This window comes from Puma concolor, chromosome A3 (genome assembly GCF_028749965.1).
Source record: "Puma concolor isolate L17-30 chromosome A3, mPumCon1.1.hap2, whole genome shotgun sequence".
Taxonomy (NCBI): domain Eukaryota; kingdom Metazoa; phylum Chordata; class Mammalia; order Carnivora; family Felidae; genus Puma; species Puma concolor.
Genome location: NC_141669.1, coordinates 96,186,553 through 96,212,098, shown reverse-complemented (window position 1 = coordinate 96,212,098; position 25,546 = coordinate 96,186,553). Strand labels below are relative to the sequence as shown.

General features: G+C 41.6%; 1 protein-coding gene across 4 annotated transcripts in view; it reads left to right on the top strand.

Moving 5' to 3' along the window:
- CFAP61 (cilia and flagella associated protein 61) overlaps window positions 1-25,546 on the top strand; it is a 287,953-nt gene that overhangs the window by 16,221 nt on the left and 246,186 nt on the right. For all 4 annotated transcript variants that reach the window (XM_086701573.1, XM_086701575.1, XM_086701572.1 and 1 more), the window contains 5 exons: window positions 557-707; window positions 4,720-4,796; window positions 5,656-5,723; window positions 5,957-6,083; window positions 20,593-20,725. In XM_086701573.1, the coding sequence (XP_086557699.1) occupies window positions 606-707; window positions 4,720-4,796; window positions 5,656-5,723; window positions 5,957-6,083; window positions 20,593-20,725 (507 nt within the window). In that variant the 5' untranslated portion in view covers window positions 557-605. The remainder of the gene's footprint in view (window positions 1-556; window positions 708-4,719; window positions 4,797-5,655; window positions 5,724-5,956; window positions 6,084-20,592; window positions 20,726-25,546) is intronic.

Here is a 25,546-nt window from a genome sequence, read left to right as displayed (position 1 = left end):
CATATCCCGTAAGAATCCATTGGCCCAGGGGCATGGGCTTAGGGTTTGGAAAAATTGGCTGAGATGGCTGACAGAGGTGGGGCTGAACTCTCAGCCTCACTGTTTTGCACAGGTGACCAACTCATCCCAGTTTGCTCAGAATTTGTAGCCCTAATGGTCCCATGTTTGGGGACCTTCTCAGCCGCAGGCAATCATGGACATTGGGCCACTCTAACTGTATATGTTTAGGCCAACACAGTGGAATTGGCAACATGGAGGATAAGGAAAACTGCAGTCAGTTTCCCCAATCTCAAAGGGAAGGGTATTGGACACTTCATGTAAGTATAACACCTTTATAATGAAATGTAGTTTTCAATAAAAATGTAGTTAGTATCACAGATGTCCTGAAAGATCTGTTCTCAAAGTTGCTGCCATGTTGTTCCTACCTCTTCCAGAGGTTTCATACCTTATGTAGTGGTTGCTAGGCTTCAGTAGCCAAAGAAGGGGGAAAAATGATACCTCCTTGTCTCCCTTTTGGTAATCTTAGTCATGTGTGCACTTTTAATCATTTCTACAGGGAAAAGGCAAACCTTGCTGTTACCCTCTGCAATGACAAGGAGGAGATAATGGCCCAGGCTACCTTTGTGGACTATCCCAACTGGAATGTCTCCAGTCAGGACAACTGGGTATCCGTGTTCCGGGAGCTCGACCCTGAAATCCCATGCACGGTAAGCAGTTACACACAATGCTTATTAGAACAGCCTTAATTTTGAAGGGAAGTTCTATGTTTGCATATATGTCTTTCCAGTTTTGAGACTAAGTAGTTGAAAACTCACAACAGAAGGTATGTGACATTATGACAGTTAGAAATGAAGTTAGCTGGCAGGGAGGAAAGATGAGTCCAAGAGCATCCCAAGAGGGGATAGGAAAAGGGAGGTAATAGATCAGTCAGCTGGTAGCAAGGCCGAGGTCATGCTGTGCTGGGAGGACTAGGAGGGAGCAAGGAATCAGTGGGAGCGTTAGATATGTACCTCTCAGTTCTCCACACTGCTCCCAACATCAGTGTCCAAATTCTTTTTTTTTTTAATTGTCTTTTTATTGAAGTATAGTTGATACCTGGTGTTACCATTAGTTCAAGTGTACAGCATAGAGATTGGACAAGTCTATATGTTGTGCTGTGCTCACCCAAGTGTAGCTACCACCTGTCACCATGCAACTCTATTAACAGTACCATTGACTGTATTCCCTATGCTGTACCTTTCATCCTTATGACTTGTTCATTCCATAACTGAAAGTTTATACCTCACACTCCCCCTCACCCATTTTGTCCATCCCCTACCGCCTTCCCCTTTGGTAACTACCAATTTGTCGTCTGTTTCTGTTTTGTTTGTTTGTCCATTTGTTTTTTATATTCCACATATAAGTGAAATCATTTGCTATTTATCTTTCTCTGTCTGACTTATTTGACCTAGCATAATACCTCCTAGGTCCATCTGTGTTGTCACAAATGGCAAGATCTCGTTTTTTATGGGTGAGTAATATTCCACCGTATATATGTACCACATCTTCTTTATCCATCCATCTATATCAATGGCCACTTCAGTTCAGTGTGTGAAGTCTTTGGAATGCTGGGAGGGTACCTGCCTTTACACTTTTTACACCGTGTAATGGTGATAGCAGAGCTTCAGGTTCCTGTTGCATTCTGTAACTTTTAAGGTGTCGTTCTGGACTCTAGCTCATTCGATGTCTTCTAGCTGTGGGCACGTTACAACTTGTTGGCAACCCGACTTGGTAGCTGGTGCCAAGTCTGAGCTTTCCCTGCCCTCAGCCTGCCAGAGCCAAGCCAGCGTGTGGCCCCAGTTCTGCGGAGAGCCAGAGGCCACGACTGTGGGTAGCATGTTTGCCTGTTAGTGGAATTCAAGAATGTGGCCCCAGAGCCCTAGGGAATGCCAGTTGTGTGAATGAGTGAGTTTTTCCCCCATATACACCTGTGTGCATGCACAGTACATCCCCCATGTGCACCCCAACACATTATCCAGCATTTATTCAGCTACATGTCTCCCCCTTGTCCTCTACTCCTCCTGTTCCTCACCACCCCAAACACCCAGTTATCATATTCACAAAAATTATCTCAAACTTGGAAATAAGCCAAGTGATGCTTTCAATCCAAGGCTTGTATCTTTGACTTTCTGTTAACTGAGCTATTGTATATTGTACAGTTCTATAGGAACAGTGATTAGCTTTGTAGATTTTTGTCCATTTGAGGTATAAATGATTTCTGTTTGGTGGAAGAGATAACCTCAAAGGCTATGGTTTATGGCCTCATAGGACATTAACCATTTTATATCTAGCCTAGCAACCTTATTCTAACATTCCCTCATTAAAATACCTAAAGTAGCCAGCTCCTCAAGTGCAACGAATTGTTTTTATCATCTTACTGGTTGCCTCATTAATTGATGGGTTGAATAAATCTCAGACATGTGCTCATTGTATGTTTGCATTAGAATCATGATTTTACCGTTTTGAAAATTATAAATTAATACCATTATTCATAAATATTTCCTCTTTTGTCCCTTTATTCTCTTCAGATTGTTTCTCTTTCAACTACTTTTAAATTCTGAGGTGCCTGAGTGGCTCAGTTGGTTGGGTGACCAACTTCAGCTTAGATCATGATCTCGCAGTTTGTGAGTTCGAGCCCTGCATCAGGCTCTGTGCTGACAGCTCAGAGCCTGGAGCCTACTTCGGACTCTGTGTCTCCCTCTCTCTCTACCCCTCCCCTGCTCGTGCTCTGTGTCTCTCTGTCTCTCAATAATAAACAAACATTAAAAATTTTGTTTTAAAAACTACTTTTAAATTCCTACAACAGTATAGAGCTTAGCTATCCAGTATGGTGGCCGTCAGCCATGTGTAGCTGTTGAGCACTTGAAATGTGCTAGTATGATTGAGATGTGCTAGAAGTGTAAAACATACACTGAATTTTTTAAGTATTTAGGAGGAAAAAAAGAGTGTAAAACACTTCATTAACAATGTTTATATTGATAACTTGTTAAAATGATAATTTGAGTCTGTTAGGTTAAATAAAATATATTGAAAATTAATCTTACATGTTTATTCTTTTTCTATATGTCTACTGGGAAATTACATATGTGACCTGTATTTGTGGCTCAAGTTATTTTGTTATTGGACAGCATTGATATAGAGCCTTAAGGCCTAATGTATTACTAATCCCAGGGGTATTTGCAACAGAAGTAACTAATGATTTTGATCTTAAATCTAAAGAATAAATCTTGAATTGTAATATTCTTGGTGGAAGAGAGAATTTGGAAGATAAATCAGCCAAGTATTAAGCCATGTACTCCTAAGGCTGGTCCTATTCAGCATGTAAAGCAGATGTTAAGTAAGGTGGTTGTGGGATTAGCTGATAACACATGGAAAATGCATACAGTGGTGTTGTGGCTGTTCCCATCTGGACTGTAGGGTTTGTGTTATTGGCCTTTTGGGAGTTTTCAACTCCTGAACCAAACTCATGATTCTTCTCTTCCCATTTTATGTTTGATATTCCTTCCAAGTATTTCTATTTTATTCATTCATTTGTTTTGAGAGAGAGCACACACATGAGTAAGGGAGGGGCAGAAAGAGAGAGAGACAGAGAATCGCATGCAGGCAGGTTCTATGCTGTCGGCACAGAGCCTTACTTGCCTGACTCAGGGCTCAAACTCATGAACTGTGAGGTCATGACCTGAGCCAAAATCAAGAGTCAGATGCTTAACCAACTGAGCCACCCAGGTGGCCCTCCTTCTGAGTATTTCTAAGGCATGCGCTATCCAACAGGAGGGAGACCAAGGCACGGATGTGCAGGTAGTAACCCAAGGCTGTCTATAAAATTGCTCAGAAAACAGGAGGCACTTTCAAGCATTCCTGTCATCCTGATCTAGGTGCAAACACCACCCTCACCAGTTAACTAGCCTCACATTTGTAGTATCTCTAGAATTTGAAGATTTTCCCATAAACACAGGGGTACTGAGTTGAGCGGACCAATGTGTGGCTGTATGGAACAGCTGCTCATTATTGAGGCTACTTAAAATGTCTTCAGAATTTAGGGGACAAAGTTCTTTAAAAACTTGAAAGATTTAGCCTGACAGTCATCTTCGAATCTTGCTACTTTGAGTTTCCAGCTCTCAGGTTTTCTGTATCCCAAGAGTAATATTTGATTCTGACTCTGGGAATGTTGAACAAAACAAGTCATTGGATTCATAACGTGGCATCTGCCTTCCATCCTTCAAATTCATAAGAGAATCTTTCTCTTGTGTCACTTGAATAGAGCAGCAGCTGCTGACTCAAGAGCCCTGGGGAAAGGGTGATTGTCTTTCACTTGGCATAGACACCCCCGAGGACAAGACTACTGAGTTAATAATCGATTTCACTCCCCTGCAGGCACTTCCCTGCCCATAGCCCGTTTGTGAGGGCAGGAAGATGCGCTGGATGCATTGGACTCATTTACAGTCCCTGTTTCCTTGAATAATTCTAAGCTAGGAGGACAGAAGGCAGGGAATGGAGTCAGGGAGAAAGCTTGAATGCTGCCTGAGTGTCTCATCACTTCAGACATAAAATATCACCCACAAAAGGGGGCAGCTCTGAGTTTGCGGCCGCCCCCAAATCCTCCCCCCCATCTCCCAACCCTGTTCTGACATAGCCTGAATGGTGACTCAGCTTTTAATCATGTGCTCTTTTCTTGTGCAGCCTTTGAACACGTTGTTCATGCACCTCTTTGTGGCCGTGGATGAATATTCTGTTGGCTGCTGCAGAGAGATTATTCGGTGAGTGGCTGGGGTCTTGCAGATGGTGACATCAGGGGGCTGGCAGGCAGCACCATAGACAAGACACGTTAATGCCAAAATGACACAAAAGAGATTGTGTGCATAGTTTAAAAATATTTCCAAAGGACATGAAATTCTTTGAGGTGCTTAATTATCTTGTAATTCATGGCTGTATTAAAGCATCAATGTGGAATAACAGTGACATTTCTGAAAGAAAACAGTTTATTTCTTTGAATCGACACTCCCTCTGACACACATCTTTACTATCATTTGAGGCAAACAGTGCAGTCATTTAAAAAAATGGATTGGGGGGGAAATAAGGGAAGAATAAAGCATCACAGGTTTGGATTTTTCTAAAAATAGTTTTCTTCAGTCTTCTCTTTAGAGATGTTTATTAACCTGACAGAATGCAGAAGCATCCTGAATAATATGGTGCATCGAAATATGATCAGTTGGGCTACTGGGTGATGGCGATGTGTCTCTGACAGCCTGCACAGACATTTGGGGGTGGTGGCCTCAGCTTTCAAGGCACTTTGTAATGTCACACCAGACCATCCAGATGCCAGGTCAAAGGTTAATGTCAGCAGAAATCTGGTGTGCCACATGAATATGGCACTCTTTATTCTCTCTACCTCTGTGGAACAGACAGAAAAGAGGCCATTTGGTTTATAAGGAAAAGTAGAGAAGGAAAGGACATTGCACTGAAGATGTTCTTGCCATTACAGGCAAGGAGCAAAGAAGCCCATGTGGATTTATGAACATCGGATGTGTTTAGTGAAGGCATTTGCTTCAAACAGGTGCCAGCTAATGGGATTACTTTATTATTAACACCTGTCCCACCCTCTCTTCCCCTTGCCAGGGCTGTGTTTAAGGCCGTGCCAGAACTACACTTCATATTTCTCATAGTGCCATCCTACATGAGCCTAGGTAAGGTCTGCTCAATTACCTCCTGTCCCCAGTCTCCAGAATGGGACATTCATGCTTAAAATGGTGCTTTTGGGAATGGGAATAAGAATGGTCTCTAGGTCCTGAATGTATAATGTGACTATTTGATTATAATAATTAAAATACAATTTCGAATGGAAGTCACACTTTGTTCTGAAGCCCTAAAGTTATTCCTTGGTAAAGTGAGGCCACATTTCTTTGTCTCTGTGGTTTAGGCTCGACTCTCATAACGGTGTTTGAACAAGTGGGGAACATTCCGAGTCTGATGTATGATGAGGGCTTTGCCGTGCACATATGTTGCAGAGAAAATCATTACCCTCAGCTGCACATTCGCAATGCCAGGTAAGGCTGAAGCAGTGCCTTTTCCTACCTGAGTTTTACATGGACACTTACCTTATGCAGAGTTGCTAAAATGCCATTTCTTACTGTAAGTGATTAGAGCTTGGATTAAATTGTTTTATAATACCCATAAGTATTACTTCATTTGGAGATGTTTACAGTTCCCCTTGATGACATAATTTACAGGCATGAATATCTGATGAGACTCATTTGGTGCTATGTGGCCAGCAAAGTTGTGCATTTACTACTTATGGGTTTCTGAAAACACACGATCCTTGGCCCCACACTGAGTCAAATAATTTTCAAATAAACATAAAAATGAATCTGCCTATTTAGTTTTCCCAATAGACCCCACCTATTTTCCAACAGTCAGTGAAAGAGGATTCTTTAACATTCAGTGGGCTCCATGACATGCCCCAAAGTTTAGCAGTCTTAAGGAGATGGCAGTGGCAGAGAGTATTTTCCAAAGATGGCTACAACACCATCTTCTATCCTTCAAGCTCTCCTCCAATGTGGCCTTGGAGACTGGTGTGCCAGAGAGGTTATATGTTGGTCCTGGGGTCGACAGCCCCAGCTAGGCTCCCACTGACAGTCAGCATTGCCTGCTGGCCTTGTGAATGAGCCATTGTGGACACCCAGCCAGGAAGACCCCCCTTCCCCAGTAACTGGAGCACAGCTGACATGTGACTGCAGCCACAGGAGAGACCCTAAGCAAGGACTGACCAACTGAGTCCTCCTAGATTTCTGACTCACAAAATTGTGGGCAAAATAAAAGGGTCTTTCTGAAATAAAAATGCATATGAAATCATTTCACAGACGTGGTTGCTTGGTTTTATCAGTGGAGAATAAATTGCATCTTCTTGGGTCAATTGTTGCCATAAATTGTGGACTTCTTTAGAAAGTATTACATTTAAATTTTTAAAAGGTGAAAGCCTACTATTTACCAGGCATATACTATTATGGCATATTAAGAATTTATGGCATATTAAGAATGGCATGAGATCTCTGTCTTTTAAAAAAATTTTTTTTAATGTTTATTTATTTTTGAGAGAGTGAGAGAGACAGAGCACGAGCAGGGGAGGGGCAGAGAGAGAGGGAGACACAGAATCCAAAGCAGACTCCAGGCTCCAAGCTGTCAGCACAGAGCCCATCATGGGGCTTGAACTCACGAACTGGGAGATCATGACCTAACCTGAAGTCGGACGCTCAGCTGACTGAGCCACCCATGTGCCCTGATAGATCTCTATTCTGATCTTGATTAGACTACTCACCAGATGGGTTAACTGAAAAGGAGAACTTGGCCTCTTCAGGCCTCAGTTTCCTGCCTTTCAGTGGGTGTGAGGGTATTGTCTACTGCCTGGGATTGTTGCAATGAACAGATGACCTGAGGAAAATCAAGTGCTTAGCACTTCCAGTCACATATAAGTGCCCAATGAAATGAAATATTATTCTTATTGATATTATTAAATGGCTTAGAAGAGGAAAAGACAGAGAAGGATGAAGACAGCTTCATATAAAACCTCTCTGCCCCTGCCCCCAATCTAAATATCCATCAAGGAGTAAATGTTTACATTATAAATTGTGGTGCAGTATCAGCAGTGAAATGCAGTGAACTACTTATAGATGCAATAAGGTGGGTCAATCTCAGTTCATGCTGAGTAAAAGAAGGCAGATATAGACACAAAGACCATATACTGTTGACTCCACTTATATGATGTGCAAATGGCTCATCTGTAGAGACAGAGCAGATCAGTGGTTGCCTTTAGTGGAGGAAAGAGTGAGACTGGAATTCTGGGGCAATGGTAGTACTCTGTGTATTGATTGGTGGCTTTGCAGTTGCCAAAACTCACCCAACTTAATACTTGGGCATTTTACTATATGTTATTATACCTCAATTAAAAAAATAATTTAAAATAAAAAAGTCTTCACAGAGAAGGTAGCCTCTGAATCTGGTCAGAAGGGACGAGCCGGAGCTCGGTCAGAGGGACAGATTGGGCAAAGGTGTAGAGGCAGGAAGGCACCTGGAGTGTCTATTACCAGGCAGTAGGCAGTTGTGGCTGCTGTTCAAGGTGTGCAGAGCAAGAGTAGGCCACTGGATGGCTAAGGAAGAATCACAACGAGAAGCCTTTACCCTGAAGCCAGCTTGGAGCACTATATGGGCTGTGTGTGAAGGATAACTGACTTTTATGTGGTCAGTGGCTTATAAGGGAGGAACAGAACAGTATGGCCAAGAAATGATTCTAGCTGGAATTCAGGCAGTGACAAGTCAAAGAGATCTGGTTGGGGCAGGTGTACGGATGCAAAGAAATGTTTGAGGGGGAAAGTTGAAAGATGAGAATGAGTTCACGGTCACTCAGGTTTTCAAGTATGAGGGGATTCACTAGCTAAAAGTAGAAATAATAGCATTAGATGGACAGTTGGGAGGTAGAAATATAGGTCCTCTCATGAGTGAGGAGGTCAAGAAAATAAAGGAGATTGTTTAGTTGTGGAGATTTTATTTTATTTTATTTTTAAATGTTTATTTTGAGACAGAGAGAGAGCAGACAAGGGGCAAAGAGAGAGGGAGAGAGAAAATCCCAAGCAGGCTCTGCCCTGTCAGCCTGATGTGGGGCTCAGACTCATGAACCATGAGATCATGACCTGAGCCAAAACCAAGAGTCTGCCACTCAACCAAGTGATCCACCCAGGCACCCCAGGAAGAGATTTTAAAGTGAAAAAGCAGAGGCCTATGGCAGAATTTTGAATGGTGAAAATGAGCGTGAATAAGGAAGAGAACTAGAAGAGAGGGAGAGGAGTCTTGTAGAAGTCAGACTCTTACGGTGGCAAAAGGTTGTAGGGAAATCAAATAATTTGAGTCCAAAAAGAGGCCATTGCATTTGGAAATGTAAAAAGATACAGATGAGTTGAATAAAATTGATAAACTTCTAGCCAAACTGACCAAGAAAAAAGAGAAAATTACCAGTATCAGAAATGAAAGAGGTGATAGCACTACAGATCTTACAGACATAAAAGGATAAGGGAATACAGCTCTATAAATTCATCAACTTAGATAAAATGGGCCAATTCCTTCAAAAACACAACCTACCAAAACTTATTTAAGGAAAAAAATTGTAAAAACTTGGAGAATTCTTCATCTATTAAAGACAAGTTGAATGAACTTTGGGCAAGAGGGAGGTGGCTGCCTGCCTTGACACTGCCCTCACCCAAGCCTCCAGCCTTAATCCTCCCCCATCCTCATTTGCTTCTCTTCTTCTCTTGTCCTTATGGCTCTGAACTCTGTCTTCCCAGGACCTGGGCCATTTCTCTCAAGCTCATCTCTTTGGTTCCTCTGTGCCGACAGTGGCCACTTAGTCACCAGTGCCTACCTCCATCCCCTTGCTTTGGGATCTGGTCTTGTCTGTCCTTGAAGGGCAGAGTTGAGTTTTGGAAATCACAATGCAGTGAACCAAATAAATGAGAGGTAAGGAAGTGAAGGCAAGGGGATATCCACTGCTCTCTAGAGAAGTTTGGTGATGAAGGAAAGCAAAGAGAAGGAGGCAGAACATTATGCAAACAATGGAAAGTGATTCCATTTTTACTTTCCACATAGAGCATTTACTTTGCATTCTGAGATCCAGACAGCACTTGTCTAAAAAAAATATTACCAAGGAGCAAAATAAATTCAGATACACATTATCCCCTAATTTAGGACAAGAGAAAGAAAATTCCTCGTAGAAAACCATTTTTATTTACTTTTTGTATTCATAGCTAAATCATCAACATTATAATTCTCTTTATAAAAAAACCCCTTTGGTCATGAAACGAATGCTAATACAAGCCAAACACATTCTAAAGAGAAGGAATTCTGTGAGTGAAATCTTTTTTTTTTTAAATAACATTAAAAATTTTTTTTAATATTTATTTATTTTTGAGAGAGACAGAGACAGAATGTTAGTGGGTTAGGGGCAGAGAGAGAGGGAGACACAGAATCCGAAGCAGGCTCCAGGCTCTGAGCTGTCAGCACAGAGCCCGACACAGGGCTCGAACTTGCGAGCTGTGAGATCATGACCTGAGCCGAAGTCGGACGCCTAACCGACTGAGCCACCCAGGTGCCCCTAAAATAACATTTTTAATTGATTCTCTCACACCTCTCCAATCCTCCTTCCTGATTTATGAAGTTTCTCTTATAATCAGTGCAGGAAAATAGGTCCTCCTGCCCTTTAGGAAATTACATTCTTTAAATGTAAAAGTATTCACAGGTAGGCAGTTTTTTAATTATGTCATGAGAAATTTACATAAACTGGTTGCTTAAGTTCTCATAAGTAGTCTAATAATTGCTAAACTTTTGTCTTCATTCCATTTAAAAATCTCTCATTTTATTCTGCCATTTGCTAATTAGTTTGGGGGATGGGTTCATTTAATAAAACAAATTATATTTTCAAATTACAACATCTTTTCAAATGTTTATTTATTTTGAGGGGGGAGGATGCGAGGAGGGGGAGGAGCAGAGAGACAGAGAGAGAGAATGCCAAGTGAGCTCCACACTGCCAGCGCAGAGCCCAACAGAGAGCTGGAACCCATGAACCATGAGATCATGACCCAAACCAAAATCAAGAGTTGGATGCTTAACTGACTGAGCCACCCAGGTGCCCTTAGAACATTTTTGCCAAATAAAGTTACTGGTCGCAATTTTCTATGTGAGTATGTAACTATACACACATGTGTGTATAAATAGACAGTTTTGTGGGGGAGGGTAGAGGGGAACAGCGGTTGAGAGAGGCATATTTCCAAAAGTATTTTCTTGCCTGCTTGCTTGCTTGCTTGCTTGCTTTCTTCTTTCTTTCCTTCTTTTCTTGCTAGGTCACCAGTCTATTATAAGAGGATGTAAGTCAGGAACAGTCAGAAGAGAAGCACAGGGCAAGGTGTGAGGGAAGGGAGCGGGGCCCCTGTTCCCAAATTTCCATGCGTTTACCAACCCAGAAGCTCCGTATTGTCGTAAAGTGTGTAGGCAGCATACCAAATTTGGATCTTGTCATTTTCTTGAGGAATTTTAAAGCTTAAGTACTCCAGCATAGATATTCAGCAAGATGTTTTTGTATTATTATTTACTATTGTAATAGATAATTCTATAGAATTAGAACATAAAATATCTATAGATAATTCTATATAATCTATTGTAATAATTGTATATGTATCCAATACCACATCTGACATGTACAGAGGCAGCATATCTAAAAATCACCAATTTCTTTCACCTTTTAGTAAGGCAACATCTTTGTTAATCTACTCACTAACGCCCCACTTGTGATTCAGGGTGTAGGCTGCTCGAGAAAAGGTGTGGGCTGTGCCCTGCCCAGTGCTGGCTCCTAGTAAGCATGTGAAACTGGTAGTTTAGAGTTAGTCTCTCTCCTCTTCTTTCCAAACCACGCCTTTATTCCTTTCCTTCTTTTACCCTTGAAAACTTTAGGGTTACGGACTACAACCTTCCAGGGGATGAGGCTGTCCCAGCCTGAACTAAACCTTCCCGATCCCTGACCCTGAGGTCTTGCTCATTCAGCCTCTGATGGTGAAATGTCCTGCTTGCCCAGCCTACAGAAAATCTGCCAGTAGCAGATCAGAGGAGGAATATAGTCCTCATGGCAAAAAGATGACAGTGGATACTTTGTAAGGAGGAAGGGACATTTATAAAAGACAATTTAGTATATAGTGGTGAACTCATGAGGGAATGGTGACATTATGATGGTTGATATTTTTGCTTGTTGGAAGGTAGAGAAATGTGATACATTTTGAGAAGCCCTCTGTCCAAAATGTTCACATTAGAGTTTTGGTTCTAGCAGGTGTAGAATTTTAGGTAGTCAGAAAATGCACTTATGTGGATCATTTCCCTCCTTAAGGATGCAGGAAAAAAGCCTTTTCAGAAGGTCAGATGGGCGTGGCTGTATGTGTCCTCTTAGGCTGCTTCATTTCTCTTATTTCTCCCACATTGATTTTTTGACATCTGTTTTCATCAACAGTTACTTGCACTGATAATTAATGGTGAAGAACATAGCTCTTAAGACAGTAGACCAGGGAAGGGTTTGGGATGTAATTATCCTTCTGCCATTTACCTAGCAACATGTTCAGAACCAGGGAATTAACACTGTAATCCCCAGTCCTGGTTCTTTGATTTACCCATGTGGAAAATTGTGCTATAATCGTCCCCTCTACTTAGACACTAATTATTGAAGTTACTGTTCTGTGATTTGCACAATGTTTGAAATAAAGCATGACTGCTTCTGGACATACCTTTATAATCTATAGTGGGCTTGATTAATACTCAGTGGTGGATTTGAGATGTTCTCAGACTGAGAAACTATTGGAATAGTACTTTTGGGGGAAAACCTACCTTTTTCAAGTCTTTTGGGGAGGGGGTAGGGAAGGACTTGCCAGGGAATGATTATGTGCTGTCAGTCCATGTTGTAGAATAACTAAAATGGAGTACTGCTTTTTTTGCTGATAATAAAGGCTAACCAAATTGTGTGAGCATTATTGCTATGTAAAATAGATGAAGAAAATTTAGCACTTTAAAACATAAGATTGGTGGTTTTTTAAATACTAACTTTTCGCCTCTTAAAGCAATTATTTTTATTAAGCATTTGACAGCCTTATGCTTTTTTTTGGAATTCACTTAAGTTGAACTTCTGAGTACTTTCATACAAATGAATTTTCTGATGCTTAGGTCATGAGAATCAAAGCACTCCAAAAGAAGGGACAGTGAAATTAGGAATTTCACCATTGGTCTTCTTGAGTCTTGGTAAGTGACCCAGCAAATAAGATCTGGTTAACAATTCAACTGGAGTGACGGCGTGCCAAGATAGACTTTTGGATCAGATCCTGGTGGTATAAACGGCAAGGGCCTCTTATTGGCCTTGAATATGATTTGAAGTCATTTAGGGTTTAAAAATCCTCCATCATTTAAAAAATCATGACATTTTCCAAGGAGTAGAAACTAAATGGTTCTAAAGTCCATCCTAAAATTCTAAAATGGAATAGGTGATTGAGAAATGATGGACTTGATTTTCTTAAAGAGACCACTAGAGGTCGCAAGAGATCTTGGAAAGAAAAGCGTGCTTTGTTTCTATATATGGGAAGAAAAAGACTGACTTTGGGTTCTCCTGCCCCAAATTGACACAATGTTCATGGTAAAAGGTTGGTTTAACCAAAATACACTGCTTTCTTTAGGATTACCACTGAATTAGATTCTCTGTGAGAATCTTCATTCACTGATTTCTTAAAACATAGGCACAGATACTCTCAGGTTTGAAGAAATACAATATTTATGGCATTTAATGTAATATCAGAATCACTTTTTCAATGGTACATTTTTAAGTCTAGCTAATGAAATGCAACTCCTCTCTGGATATGGAAAATACCATCAGACAGGAGAGAAGAAGCCATGCCAATATCCTGAATACAACGGTGGCTCAGCCCTGCTGCTGCCGCCGTTCCAGACCTTAAGTGTGAACTTTCCATCTGTGAATTTGCAATACTTTCTTTGTGGGCAAAGAAACAATCTCCCACACTCAAAGGAAGCTAGCCTGTAGATTTTCCTCTAGGATCGTAATTTTGCAGAAGAATGGTCTGGATGCTAAAGCTTTGAAACAATCTGAGGGTCTAGCTATCACCAAGAGACCATGCCAATCAGCTGGGAAAGTTCTGTGGGTTCTAGGCATCATGATGTTCATTGAAAGCCCAGCTAACTGACATAGCGGAAATGATTAGAGTTTGTCCTCCCAGGGAGCCAGAGAGAGCCACCAGGTTCCTGTCATCCCTCACCTTGCCTTCTCTTGGGTTTAGAGGACATCCATACCCCAAGTGATGTGTCCTGAGAGGCTGTTGATTTTCTTGCATTTTGGATGCTACTCCATTTTCATATGGCACATTTTCCAGAGTCTGGTGGACATTTAGGTGCCTGAGCAATCAATCAGTCTCTATGGGATGGACCTTTTGTTTCCTCCAAACTAGTTAAAATAAAATATTCTAGGGGCGCCTGAGTCGCTCAGTCAGTTGAGTGTCTGACTTCGGCTCAGGTCATGATCTCATGGTTCGTGAGTTCAGGCCCCGTGTCGGGCTCTGTGCTGACAGCTCAGGGCCTGGAGCCTGCTTCAGATTCTGTGTCTCCCTCTCTCTCTGCTCCTCCCCTGCTCACACTCTGTCTCTCCCTCAAAAATAAATAAAGATTAAAAAAAAAAAAGAATAAAATATTCTACACTAATTACATTAACAAGTACATTGTTGCCTCCTCCAAGCCACTTCCTGAATGGAAGATATAAAAGAATGTTGGTTTTCACCCAGAAAATGGTGTCATTCCCATTGCATTTTATGTTGATAAATTATAACCTTACATAATCATAACTCCTGACATGCTCTGGGTCACAGAGGTGCTGGACATGTGGCTGTACCGTGCTAAATGAATTCATGTGAAGTCGTGGCTCTCCTATTTTCCCAGAGGCAGACAGTGCTCATTGCCTCAGAGTGCTCGAATTTAAGCATTTTACTGGATGGATTGTTTTTGGTAGCTGGGGTGTTTTGTTTCTGTAGGGCTAGACTTTGTCATATGCCATTTGAGACTCTGCAAGGCTGATGTCATACTTTATCATTAGCACTGGGGCTGATGCAAGATCATAAATTATCGATTACCCCAAGGAATGCATTTAGCAGAACAAGTTCCTCTTTATCCATTTTGGGGAGGAGCTGAAGCGAGAGACTCTTTAGAACTGCACAATTTGGTTATTTTCTTCCTATTTTCCCCAGAAGAATTAGTATTGCGGTATAATCAGGGATAACTTTGTTCATAGGCTGCAGAGGGCTCATGCATAGGTGTACAGCCCTGGGGCTCTCTGAGCCTTTATTTCTGATTTTTGTATCCATGGAGTATTATTTTTGTGTCCATCCTATGTAGATAAAAGCCCATCGTACACAGTTGATCTTAGAGTTTTCTATATGAGAGGTGCCTCGATTCTCTTTTTTTTTTTTTTTAATTTTTTTTTTAACGTTTATTTATTTTTGAGACAGAGAGAGACAGAGCATGAACAGGGGAGGGGCAGAGAGAGAGGGAGACACAGAATCTGAAACAGGCTCCAGGCTCCGAGCTGTCAGCACAGAGCCCGATGCGGGGCTCGAACTCACGGACCGTGAGATCATGACCTGAGCCGAAGTCGGACGCTTAACCGACCAAGCCACCCAGGTGCCCCAGCCTCGATTCTCTTTAAGTGACTAGGATATTGAATTATTTTTGTATTATTTACAAGTTACCTCTTTTAATATCAATGTGGAGTTTTATTTTTGGCAAAGCATTTGAAAATGGATTTCTTGGCTATTCTCTCCTACAATCTTTTTTATTTTTTTCAAACAAGTATCACTCGGGACTCTCTTTACAGAGAAAAGCTCCCCTCTGTTAGCAGCACTCCTTTGGCAGGTTAAGTAGGGAGATGGGTTCTGGAATGCAGTGAGGTGTGCTAGTAGGCTCTTTCAGCAGAGGTCCTGAGTGCTTGGAGGCAGGGAGCCAGCCAGTGGGGGTTTCCAGGTGGTGTGGGACATGGGGGCCGCATGTGAAGTCTCTCCAGAGTAGATTGTGCTGAGGGCTTACTGTCTACCAGAGTGTACCTTGTATCATTACATTGTACCCTCCCTGCTGTCCTTGTCCCTGCCTGCTTAGTAGATGAGAAACCAAGGCTTAGTATTGAAGTGACTGGGCAGGTGTCTCAGTCAGTTAGGGCTGTGGTCTCACTCTCCACATGAGTCCCCTCAGGCCACACATTGCTCACCTGGAAAACGGGCTTAGCAGTGGCACCACTCGGTGCTGTATGTTACATGTGTCATACTGGATGAGGTCCCAGAATACGGTACGGAACCTATTCTGTGTCGCCTATCACTGTTGCACCTGTGCTGCAGTCTACAGGGTATGCAAATGTCCAAAAGTTCAACAAAGCCAGTCTCTGGTTAAAGTGCTAAAGACAGATTTTAATCAATAGTAACTATTATATAGGGAAAAGCATACGGTGTGAACTGAAACTCAACTTTGGTTTGTGCAGAGGTGACTGGACCTATTAAAGAGAAAATTAGAGAATTGAGAGGGGGCGAGGGGAGTCTCAGTAGAGTCAAGGAAGTGAAAAATGACAAGAAGTAGGAAGTGGGTTTGTTCCTTGTGAAACCCATCTGAGTTTGCTAGCTGGAGCTTATTGAAGTTAGGCTCCTACCCTTCCACAGAGACTGAGGGACAGGGGCTCTACCTTTAGGTGTTGGCTAGAACAAACAGGAAATTCTTTTGGCAGCCTTCCTTTCTCAGAAAGGCACTTCAAGGGGGGCTGGGGTCATCCTAGGGATGTGGCCCTGGGCTATGAGAAACTATGTCGGTGTTTGTTCAAGTCTTTGCAAGCCAAGGTTGAAGTCTAGTTGAAAAGAAGGTTCAGAGTATCTTGGCTAACCTTTGTCATGGAGAAGCACAGAACTCCCTCTCTGTCCCCAAAGAGCATAATCCTTGGTTGGAAACATGCCCTGCTTTGACATTAACATCAAAAGTGGACAATAGATACCAGTTTTGATCCTGTCATTAGTTCCTGGGAAAGGAGGCTGGGATGATGAGCCACTGGAGGGTATGGGGTGGAAGGATGCTGGAATTTGGAATAAGTGAGTGGGTCACAGTGCTGGATAGGGACAGAGGCAGAAGGAGGGAAGATGGTGAGGTCCCCTTCTAGGGAGAATGAGTAGATCACCTTGTGTGTCATTGTTGGTGATGATTATGAAAAGAGGCCTTAAAGATGAGGCTAAAGGGCTCTGACCTCATCCCAGAAACAGTGGGGGCTAGCAAAAGTTTTTGAGTAAGGGAGTGAGGTGAAGAAAGCAGGGTTTTAAACAGATTAGTGATAGTGGATGGAATGGGACAATAGGCAACTAGCACAGCTATTCAGGCTTCTATAGTGATAACCTCTTCCATTCCATGCATTGATTATAAATATTCTTCGCTTGTCCTTATGGACCCTTCCTACCTAAGTTGTAGTAATGTTAATAATAGCACATCACACGCTATTATCTCAACATTAAATTTACTGTCTTTATGACAGATGAGAAAACTATGGGATGAGGGTTTGAGTGATATGCCCGAGGTCACAGTTATTAAATCCAGATTTAGGCATTCTGGCTTCCAGCCCAGACTTTGACCACTACACTGTATCATTTATCCTCCAATCTTTTCAGAAGAGCACCATGAGCCTTCAATGCATTTATTATGGAGCTTTGGTACACCCAATCACACCCAGCCACTGGTAGCTCTCAAAGTGATTGTGGACACACAAAAATAGATGGGCAAGTAGTCAAAGACTACTTAAAAAATTTAGTGCAGAGCTGAAACAGCTTGTGAAGTGGCTATGGTGTGAGAGTACAGTCAAGTCCATCCTAAAAACACAGTTGGTGTTTGTTTCTGGATCCATGTCATGAATATATTTTAAGTGTATTTGTTTATTTAGTTAGTCATTATTTTAATAATTCCAACATAATGAACACACAGTGTTATATTAGTTTCAGGTGTGTAATGTAGTGACTCAACAGTTCTATACATTTCTCAGTTCTGGCTCCATGTTTTAGACTCCCTACTAGAGAGTCTCTCTGATGTGCTGGCATGTGGAATGAGACAGTTGGCTGGTGATGACATCATACCCAGGTTGACAGTATAATAAGCAAATATCCTGGTTGTCTGGATAAGGACCCTCTGCTGTCTCTCCTTCCAGAGAGTGCTGACAGGTTAAGAATAAGAGTCAACCTGGGGAGTTATGTTTAATCCCTGATGGTTGTCATCTTCTCTTTGTTTTTGCCTTCCTGTATTGTGGTCTGTTAGCTAGCTTTCCCCTTGCTTCTGAGTTTTATATAGCAGAGATGAAGTTTTTCAAGTGTGTATTTCTCCCATCAAGATGTTTATTACTGATGAAAAAACAACATTCCAACAGATGAGGCTCACCAGAGGTAAAGCTTTCATCATTGGAACAAAGTGGGGATTTTCATCCAGAGTGCATGGAGCTGTCCAGTTTAAAGCGTTTAGACCTGGGGAGTGGAGCTGTTGCAGGATTGGAGGAATCTAATCCGGGAGTTGGGGCAGGGCTGGGTGGATGAGCCATGGTGTCGACCCCTGTCCCTTGAGCCAAAGTCTCCTCTCAGCTGTTTAGCTCGTGCTCATGCTTCTTGCTGCGCACTTTCAAAAGGAATGTCGAAGTAAAGGGAAATTTTTGAAGTGCATTGGTGACTTAGTGTAGTATGTGATGGCAGAGTCTAAGCTGACCTGAGTTTATAACATGGCTCTGTTGCCAACTATTGCTGTCATTTCAGGCAAAACATTTCATCCTCCCTTTGAGCCTTGCTCTCCACCATCTATAGAGTGAAGATGGCAATCCCTACCTTCTGGGGTAGCTATGAGAAGTATACCAACGGAGATAATCTGGATAAAGCCCTGAGCTTTATATACATACAGATCACTCATATGAACCTACTGTTAATGTCAAAGAGAACATATTAAAAGATCAAATAGGATGATGAAGATGGCACAGTAATGAAGTAAAGGGGAGAAGAGATAAAATTTAGTAGCCAAATCAGATATAGCACAGAAAAACAACAACAACAAAAAAAACCCAAATGTGAAACGTTTTAATAAGAAAAGTACCAGGAAAAAAAAGTATAAGAACATCCTAGGCAGGTAAAATAGAGTACTAAATATAACCAATAATGTACTAAAAAGAATAAAAGGATGTTAGATAATGTCAGAAAAATGGAGTCTAAGAGCCAGCATCACTGTGCAACCATAAACCTGGTTCTTGGTTCTCCCTCTCCTCCCATGCTGGTTGTCAAGATCACTGTGTAGGGTCCTGACAAGGGAAGTCTGAGGTGAATGTTTCCAAGGTGGTGAGCAGAGCTTCATTATTTTTAAAAATATTTTTTAACGTTTATTTATTTTTGAGAGAGAGACAGAGTGTGAGCTGGGGAGGGGCAGAGAGAGGGAGAGACCGAATCCAAAGCAGGCTCCAGGCTCTGAGCTGTCAGCACAGAGCCCGATGTGGGGCTCGAACTCATGAGCTGTGAGATTGTGACCTACGCCGAAGTCAGACGCTTAACCCACTGAGCCACCCAGGTGCCCCAGAGCTTCATTATTTTTAAATGCATTAAAAATAAAAATGCATTAAAAATAGCATTTCCTTCTTTATGGGAAATGTAGTGATGTGTCAGGAGTAAAGTGTAGACTTCTGGTCCAAGATGGCAACGTAGGAAGAACCTGAACTCACCTCCTCCATGGACACACCAAGTCAATTGCTGTTTTGGAGCAATTCCTCTTGAAGAACTGAGGACTGACTGAACAGCTTCTGAACAGCATAACAGAGGACAGAGTGACCACATAAAGAATGGCAAGAGAGGCAGAGACCCAGGAATGAAGGGAACCCCCACCCTGGATGCTGTGTACTGCAGTGGTCAGGGATATTACCTAGGGACCATGTGCAGACTCATCTGCTGTGGGGCACTGAAAAAAAGCCTCGATTTAAAAGGGCAACTAGAGGGGGGTGCCTGCGTGGCTCAGTTGGTTGAGCATCCGACTTCAGCTCAGGTCATAATCTCCTGGTCCATGGGTTCAAGCCCCATGTCAGGCTCTGTGCTGACAGCTCAGAGCCTGGAACCTGCTTTGGATTCTGTGTCTCCCTCTTTCTGCCCCTCCCCCACTTGAGTCTCTCTCTCTCTCTCAAAAATAAACATTAAAACAAATTTTTTTAAGGGCAACTAGAATATAAAGGAACCAGCCCTAGAACCCTGCCAAATGGCGGGGGAGCTGCTGGAACTTCCTCTGTGTCAGAAGGGCTGGTGAGTACCATGGTTTCTGTTCCCCATTGATAAGCGTAAAGGGTACCATGGGTCCATGTTGGGTAAATGCATAAACAAGGTTAAATATTCATATTTATTCTAGTACTTCTCAGTCTCTAATATATAACTGTGACACTCCAGAGGGCACCTATACTAGGAAATTGTCTTTAGACAGTTGAATTCTTTTGGGAGGAAGAAGGGGATGCTAGGGACAATGTCATAGAAGTAGTGTCCTTTGGAACACATTTAGGAAATGCTGTTCCTAGCTTTTTGTCCTTTGTCTCAGAACAAATGATGCCCCACATTCCATACCCAAATATGCTGAGTGTGTTCCCTCTGACTGGAATTTTCCACCCTCAGGTCTCTTGACATAGCTCTCTTCCCTTTTCTTTATCCAGGTCTCAGCTCAGATGTCCCTCCTTGGAGAGGTCTTCCCTGACCACTTGACCTTGTCACTCTCCCTCCCAGAGCACTTACCACTGTTTGAAATCTTTGAAGTGTTGTATTTGCTATAGTTTCATTTTGTTTCTCCTGTAAGAATGCAAGTTCATGTCATGAGCATGTTGCTGTGTCCCTGGCATTTAGAACACGGTCTGGCACATAGTAGGTGCTCCGCTGAAGGAAGGAACGCTGAAATTAATTAAGCCTTTGCATTAAACAGGGTAGAAGATCATGATGATCTCATGCCGATATTTTTGCGCCATGACACCATTCTGAAGGAAACTTACGGCGAGTACTTCCTGGCTGAACTAATCGAGGCCCAAGATGAAGAGAATCATGCTGTCGTGTGTGAGGTTGGTGATTTATCTGCCTGGGTTATGCTTAGTAAGAGAAATGAGAGAAATAAGCACATTGCTTCTGGTTTTGCCCCACACCCCTACAGCTGCCATCCCCTCCCGGCTTCCAAGGCCAGGCTCGCTTCTGAGCTGTGACATCACCCTCCTTCCCAGTGTGACCTAGCTTTAGTTTTAGGTTTTTGTGAGATGCTTCCAGATGTCAGGCTGCTGTGGGTTCTTTGCCCTGCTCCTGAAGGTAGAGATGGGAGTTAGGGTGAAAGGGAGAGATTCTTGAGGGTGTCTGAGGGGGATTTCTGAGACCCCAAGATCCCAGAGGCCAGAGATCACAGACCAGCATCCTGCTGACACATGGATTTTGTTTGACTTGGAAAGTAATATTTTTTTTAACTTTTTGTTTTAGCAAAATTTCACACTTACAGAAAACTTGTAAGCACCCAAGTTCCCTAAATGGTAACATTTTACCACATTTGCTTTATCATTCTCTTTGCTTGCTTTTTCCATGTATTTATGTCTTTTAATATATAAACGTATATTTATATTACTTATATTATAAATATAATTATATAAAAATATAAATATTATACATATATATTATTTAAGAACTCTTTACATTTATGTTTTTCTGAAACTTTTAAAAATAAGTTGTGGATGTAATGCCCCTTTACCACTAAATACTTTCGTGGTTATTTCCTAAAAACAAGAATGTTCTCTTATGTAACTGTAGTACAGAGGTCAGGGTTGAACATGATTCCTGCACTCCTATTATCTAATGTACAGCCCTTATTCAGATTTTACGGACAGTCCTTTAGAGCAGAAGTAAATCCACATCATTTTTTGCATTCAGGTGTCCCGTGTCTTCGGTCTCTTGTAATCTGGAACTCTCTAGTTTGCCTTTGTTTTTCATGACAGTGACAGTTTTGAAGAGCACACATCAGTTATTTTGTGCAACATCTCTCAATTTGGATTTGTCCAGTGTTTTCTCATGATTTGATTTAGGTTGTAGATGAGTAAGTTTTGTTTTATTAGTGGCTAGCATTTACACATTAAGAAAGTGTACATAACAGTTGGAATTTCTAGCTTCTCTAGAAAAATCAGAAGGCCTGCTGTTGGGCCTGCTCTTCTGCAGGTCCCCAGTGAGATGGAGCTTTGGAGCAGCTTTGGAGCAGCTGCTGTAGACAACACAGGTGTCCTCGAGCCCACCATTGTACCAGCCTGGCCCTGTGAGCATGTCAGTGGTGACCACTGATTCAGAACATGCTCCACAAATTCCGTAGCATCCATCCTGGAAGGCTTTACTGAGACGGGAGGTAGGAATGGGAGTAAAGGAAGATGGAACCCACCCCCTGTGGTTTGCCAGCTGTAGACCCTGAAGTCTACACCCAACAGAAGTGAGGAGAAGAGACACAGAAGAGAGCTGGCAAGCTAGCTAGCTTTAGCACATCTCAGCTCAAAGCGGAGAGCAGGCTGACCTGGTGCCCGGGGCAGCTGCCGTGAGCAACCCTGCACCTTGTGAGATTGTCCCTCATCCTTGCCCTACCGCTGGAGGCATTCGTGGAGGGACACTCTGCCCTTACAGAAATTTAGCTAGTTGTGGCTTCCTTCTCTGAATCTGCCCCCACAAGATTTGATAATTAGGATTCAAATCCTAGTTCTGATAGCGAAACATTAAGTGTATTGAGGTATCTTTAGGCCTTCATGTTGGTGCGAGCCTGTTGAAAATAGGCCTTCCTGAAAAATATTGAAACATTTAGGCCTTCCTAAAGCCAAAAATATTGTGATAGCTTTCTACCTCATGCCACTCCATCTGAAGCTTTGGACATTCTTAGGAGTTGAAAGTGCTGAAATTGGGATATTCATGGGGTCTGCTCTGTGCTATGGAGAAATTGACACAACAAAATTGGGACTCTTAGTGTCTCAGGGTAATTAGGGAGTGTGTGGTGGCTGTTCAGCTTTAGGAAGGATAGGGTCATAACCAATGGTAGCCGCTATATGTGTGTATAAGAAATGTGAGGAAAGTATTCTAAAGAAGTAAGTACTCAAGCTTGAGCATGCATTGAAATAACTCTTGGGGTGATTAGAACACAGATTACTGGGACTCACGCTCAGCATGATCTAGTTGGTTCGGGATGGGCCTGGGAATGTGTACATCTCACTAGTTCATGGGTGATATTGATGCTGCCGGTTTAGGGACTATGTTTGGGAAGTCTGTTTTAAAGGAATGGAGCTCCCCTGCAAATGTCTCATTATTGACTTGTGTACAGGGATCTCACAAGGTCAGGCTTCTGTTGCTAGTTTTAGGAATCAAGAAAAGAAAGCAATTCAAATGTGAGCTAAAATGTTCCCTTTGCATCGCATGAGAAATCTAGAGGACAATTTTTGTAAAGGCCTGTAAACGTGGTTTATGTAAGCTTGGACTGAAGATTGCTTTTGACAATGAGATAATCTTAGTTTGAATGAATTTTTGTGTTCTCTTTTGCATATCATAATTAGCAGACATGAATAAAACCCTTTCATGTCCAGCTCTATAACTGAATATTTCATTCATAGAATCCCAACGTTCAGGCAAAGATGACAACAAATTAGCTTTTTTTTCAAGTGGCCAGTTTATGGAAAAGCATTCGAAGGTGAGAATTTAGCAGTTTTACTTCTAGGATGATCGTTCAGGGATTCTTCATACATTAATTTCTCTATTTGACAAAACTTAAGAGCTATTTAAAGAATATTACTTTTCTTGGAAAACTTGGAATCAAAAATTCTTTTATTCTGATAACATGATCTGTTGGAGCTTGTTTCTACATCAGTAGTTCTCAAGCTCAGTTTGTATGAACATCACCTGATCAGAATCAGGTGATCCTGATGGGGATGCTTTTAGACTGTCCACATGGCAATAAACTTATATCCAGAATATATAAAGAACTCACATGGCAATAAAGAGACAAATAATCCAAATAAAATGTGGGCAAAGGATTTGAATAGCCATTTCTCCAACAAAGATATACAAATGGCCAATAAGCTCATGAAATGACACTCAGTCATTAGGAAACTACAAATCAAAACCACAATGAGATACCGTTTCACACTTGCTGGGATGGTTATAATAAAAGAGAAGGACAATAACAAGTGTTGGTGAGGATGTGGAGAAGGTGCCATCTCATACATTGCTGGTGGCATTATAAAATAGTGTGGCCACTTTGGAAAATAATCTGGCATTTTCTCAAAAAGTTAAACATAGAATTACCATTTGACCCAGCAGTTCCACTCCTAGAGCTGAAAATACATGTCCACACAAAAACATGTACATGAACATTCATAGCAGCATTATGCGTAATAACCAAAAAAGTGGAAACAACCCAAATGTCCATTTGCTTGTTGATGAATGAATAAACAGACAAGAGGTGGTACAGCCATACAATGGAATATTATTAGGAAATCAAAGGGAATGAAGTACTGATGCATGCTATAACATGTTTGAACCTTGAAAACATTACACTAGGTGAAAGCAGCCAGACATCAAAGAGCACTATTATATGATTCCATTTATATGAAAGCCTAGAATAAGCAAGTCCCTAGAGACAGAAACTAGATTAGTGGCTGGAGAAAGAGGTAGATGGGGAATAACTAATAAAGGGTATGGGTTTTTTTGCAGGGGTACAGGAGATGAAAATGTTTTGGAATTAGTGGGTGAAGGTGTGCACATTTGTGAATATACTAAAAGCTACCAAATATATATACTCATTTAAGGTTTATTTTTAGGTAGGTGAATTATATCTCGATTAAAAATCCTGATGCTACCATGTACTTAGATAAAGTAGACCAATCTTTTGGGGTCTTTCTAAAAAGCTCCCCATGTGGTTCCAGTGTGCAGTCAAGGTGGTGAAACATTTATCTACATGATGGAAAACAGGATGACCTTTGAGAGATAAAGGCATTAGTTTTTTAAGGTGAGAACTGGCCCTAAAGTTAGATTCTGAGGTAGTAGTCCCTAATATTTATTTCTTCCCCATTGAAAAGGTTTTTTTTTTTCCATTTTTAGTTTTTTGCATTTTCCTTTAAGAACTTGCTTTTGTATATTTTCATTCAACATATAGCTTCAGGCTAATGGAAAAAGGAAGAGTCAGGGAATATTTGGGCACAGCAGCACCATTTTGAAAACTACGTCTTTACATGATGAGAACAAACTGCTGAGAAATAATGATTCACGCAGACCCCAGTCAGGTCTTTGAATGACCAAAATGGACAAACCCAGTTTAGTCAGGGCTTTGTTTTTTGGAGGTTTTTATTTATTTGTTCCAGCTTTATTGAGATATAATTGACATATACCACTGTGTAAGTTTAAGATGTATACCATTTTGGGGCACCTGGGTGGCTTAGTCAGTTAAGCATCCGACTTCAGCTCAGGTCATGATCTCACAGTTCATGAATTAGAACCTCATATCAGGCTCTCTGCTGTCAGCACAGAGCCCGCTTTGGATCTTCCGTCCCCCCCACCCTCCCGCCCCACTCTCTCTGCCCCTCCGTGGCATGTGTGTGTGACCTCTCTCTCTCAAAAATAAATAAACATTAAAAAAAAAAAAGATGTACACCATGTCGAGTTGATACACTTATATACTGCAAAACAGTTGCCACCATAGCATTAGCTAACACCTCCTTGTTGTCACATACTTACCAGTACTTTCTTGTGGTGAAAATGTTTAAGATCCACTCTTTTAGCAACTTTCAAGTATATAATACAATATTGTTAATTATAATCACCATGCTGTCCATTAGATCCCTAGAACTTATTTATCTTATAACTGGAAATTTTGTGCCCTTTGACCG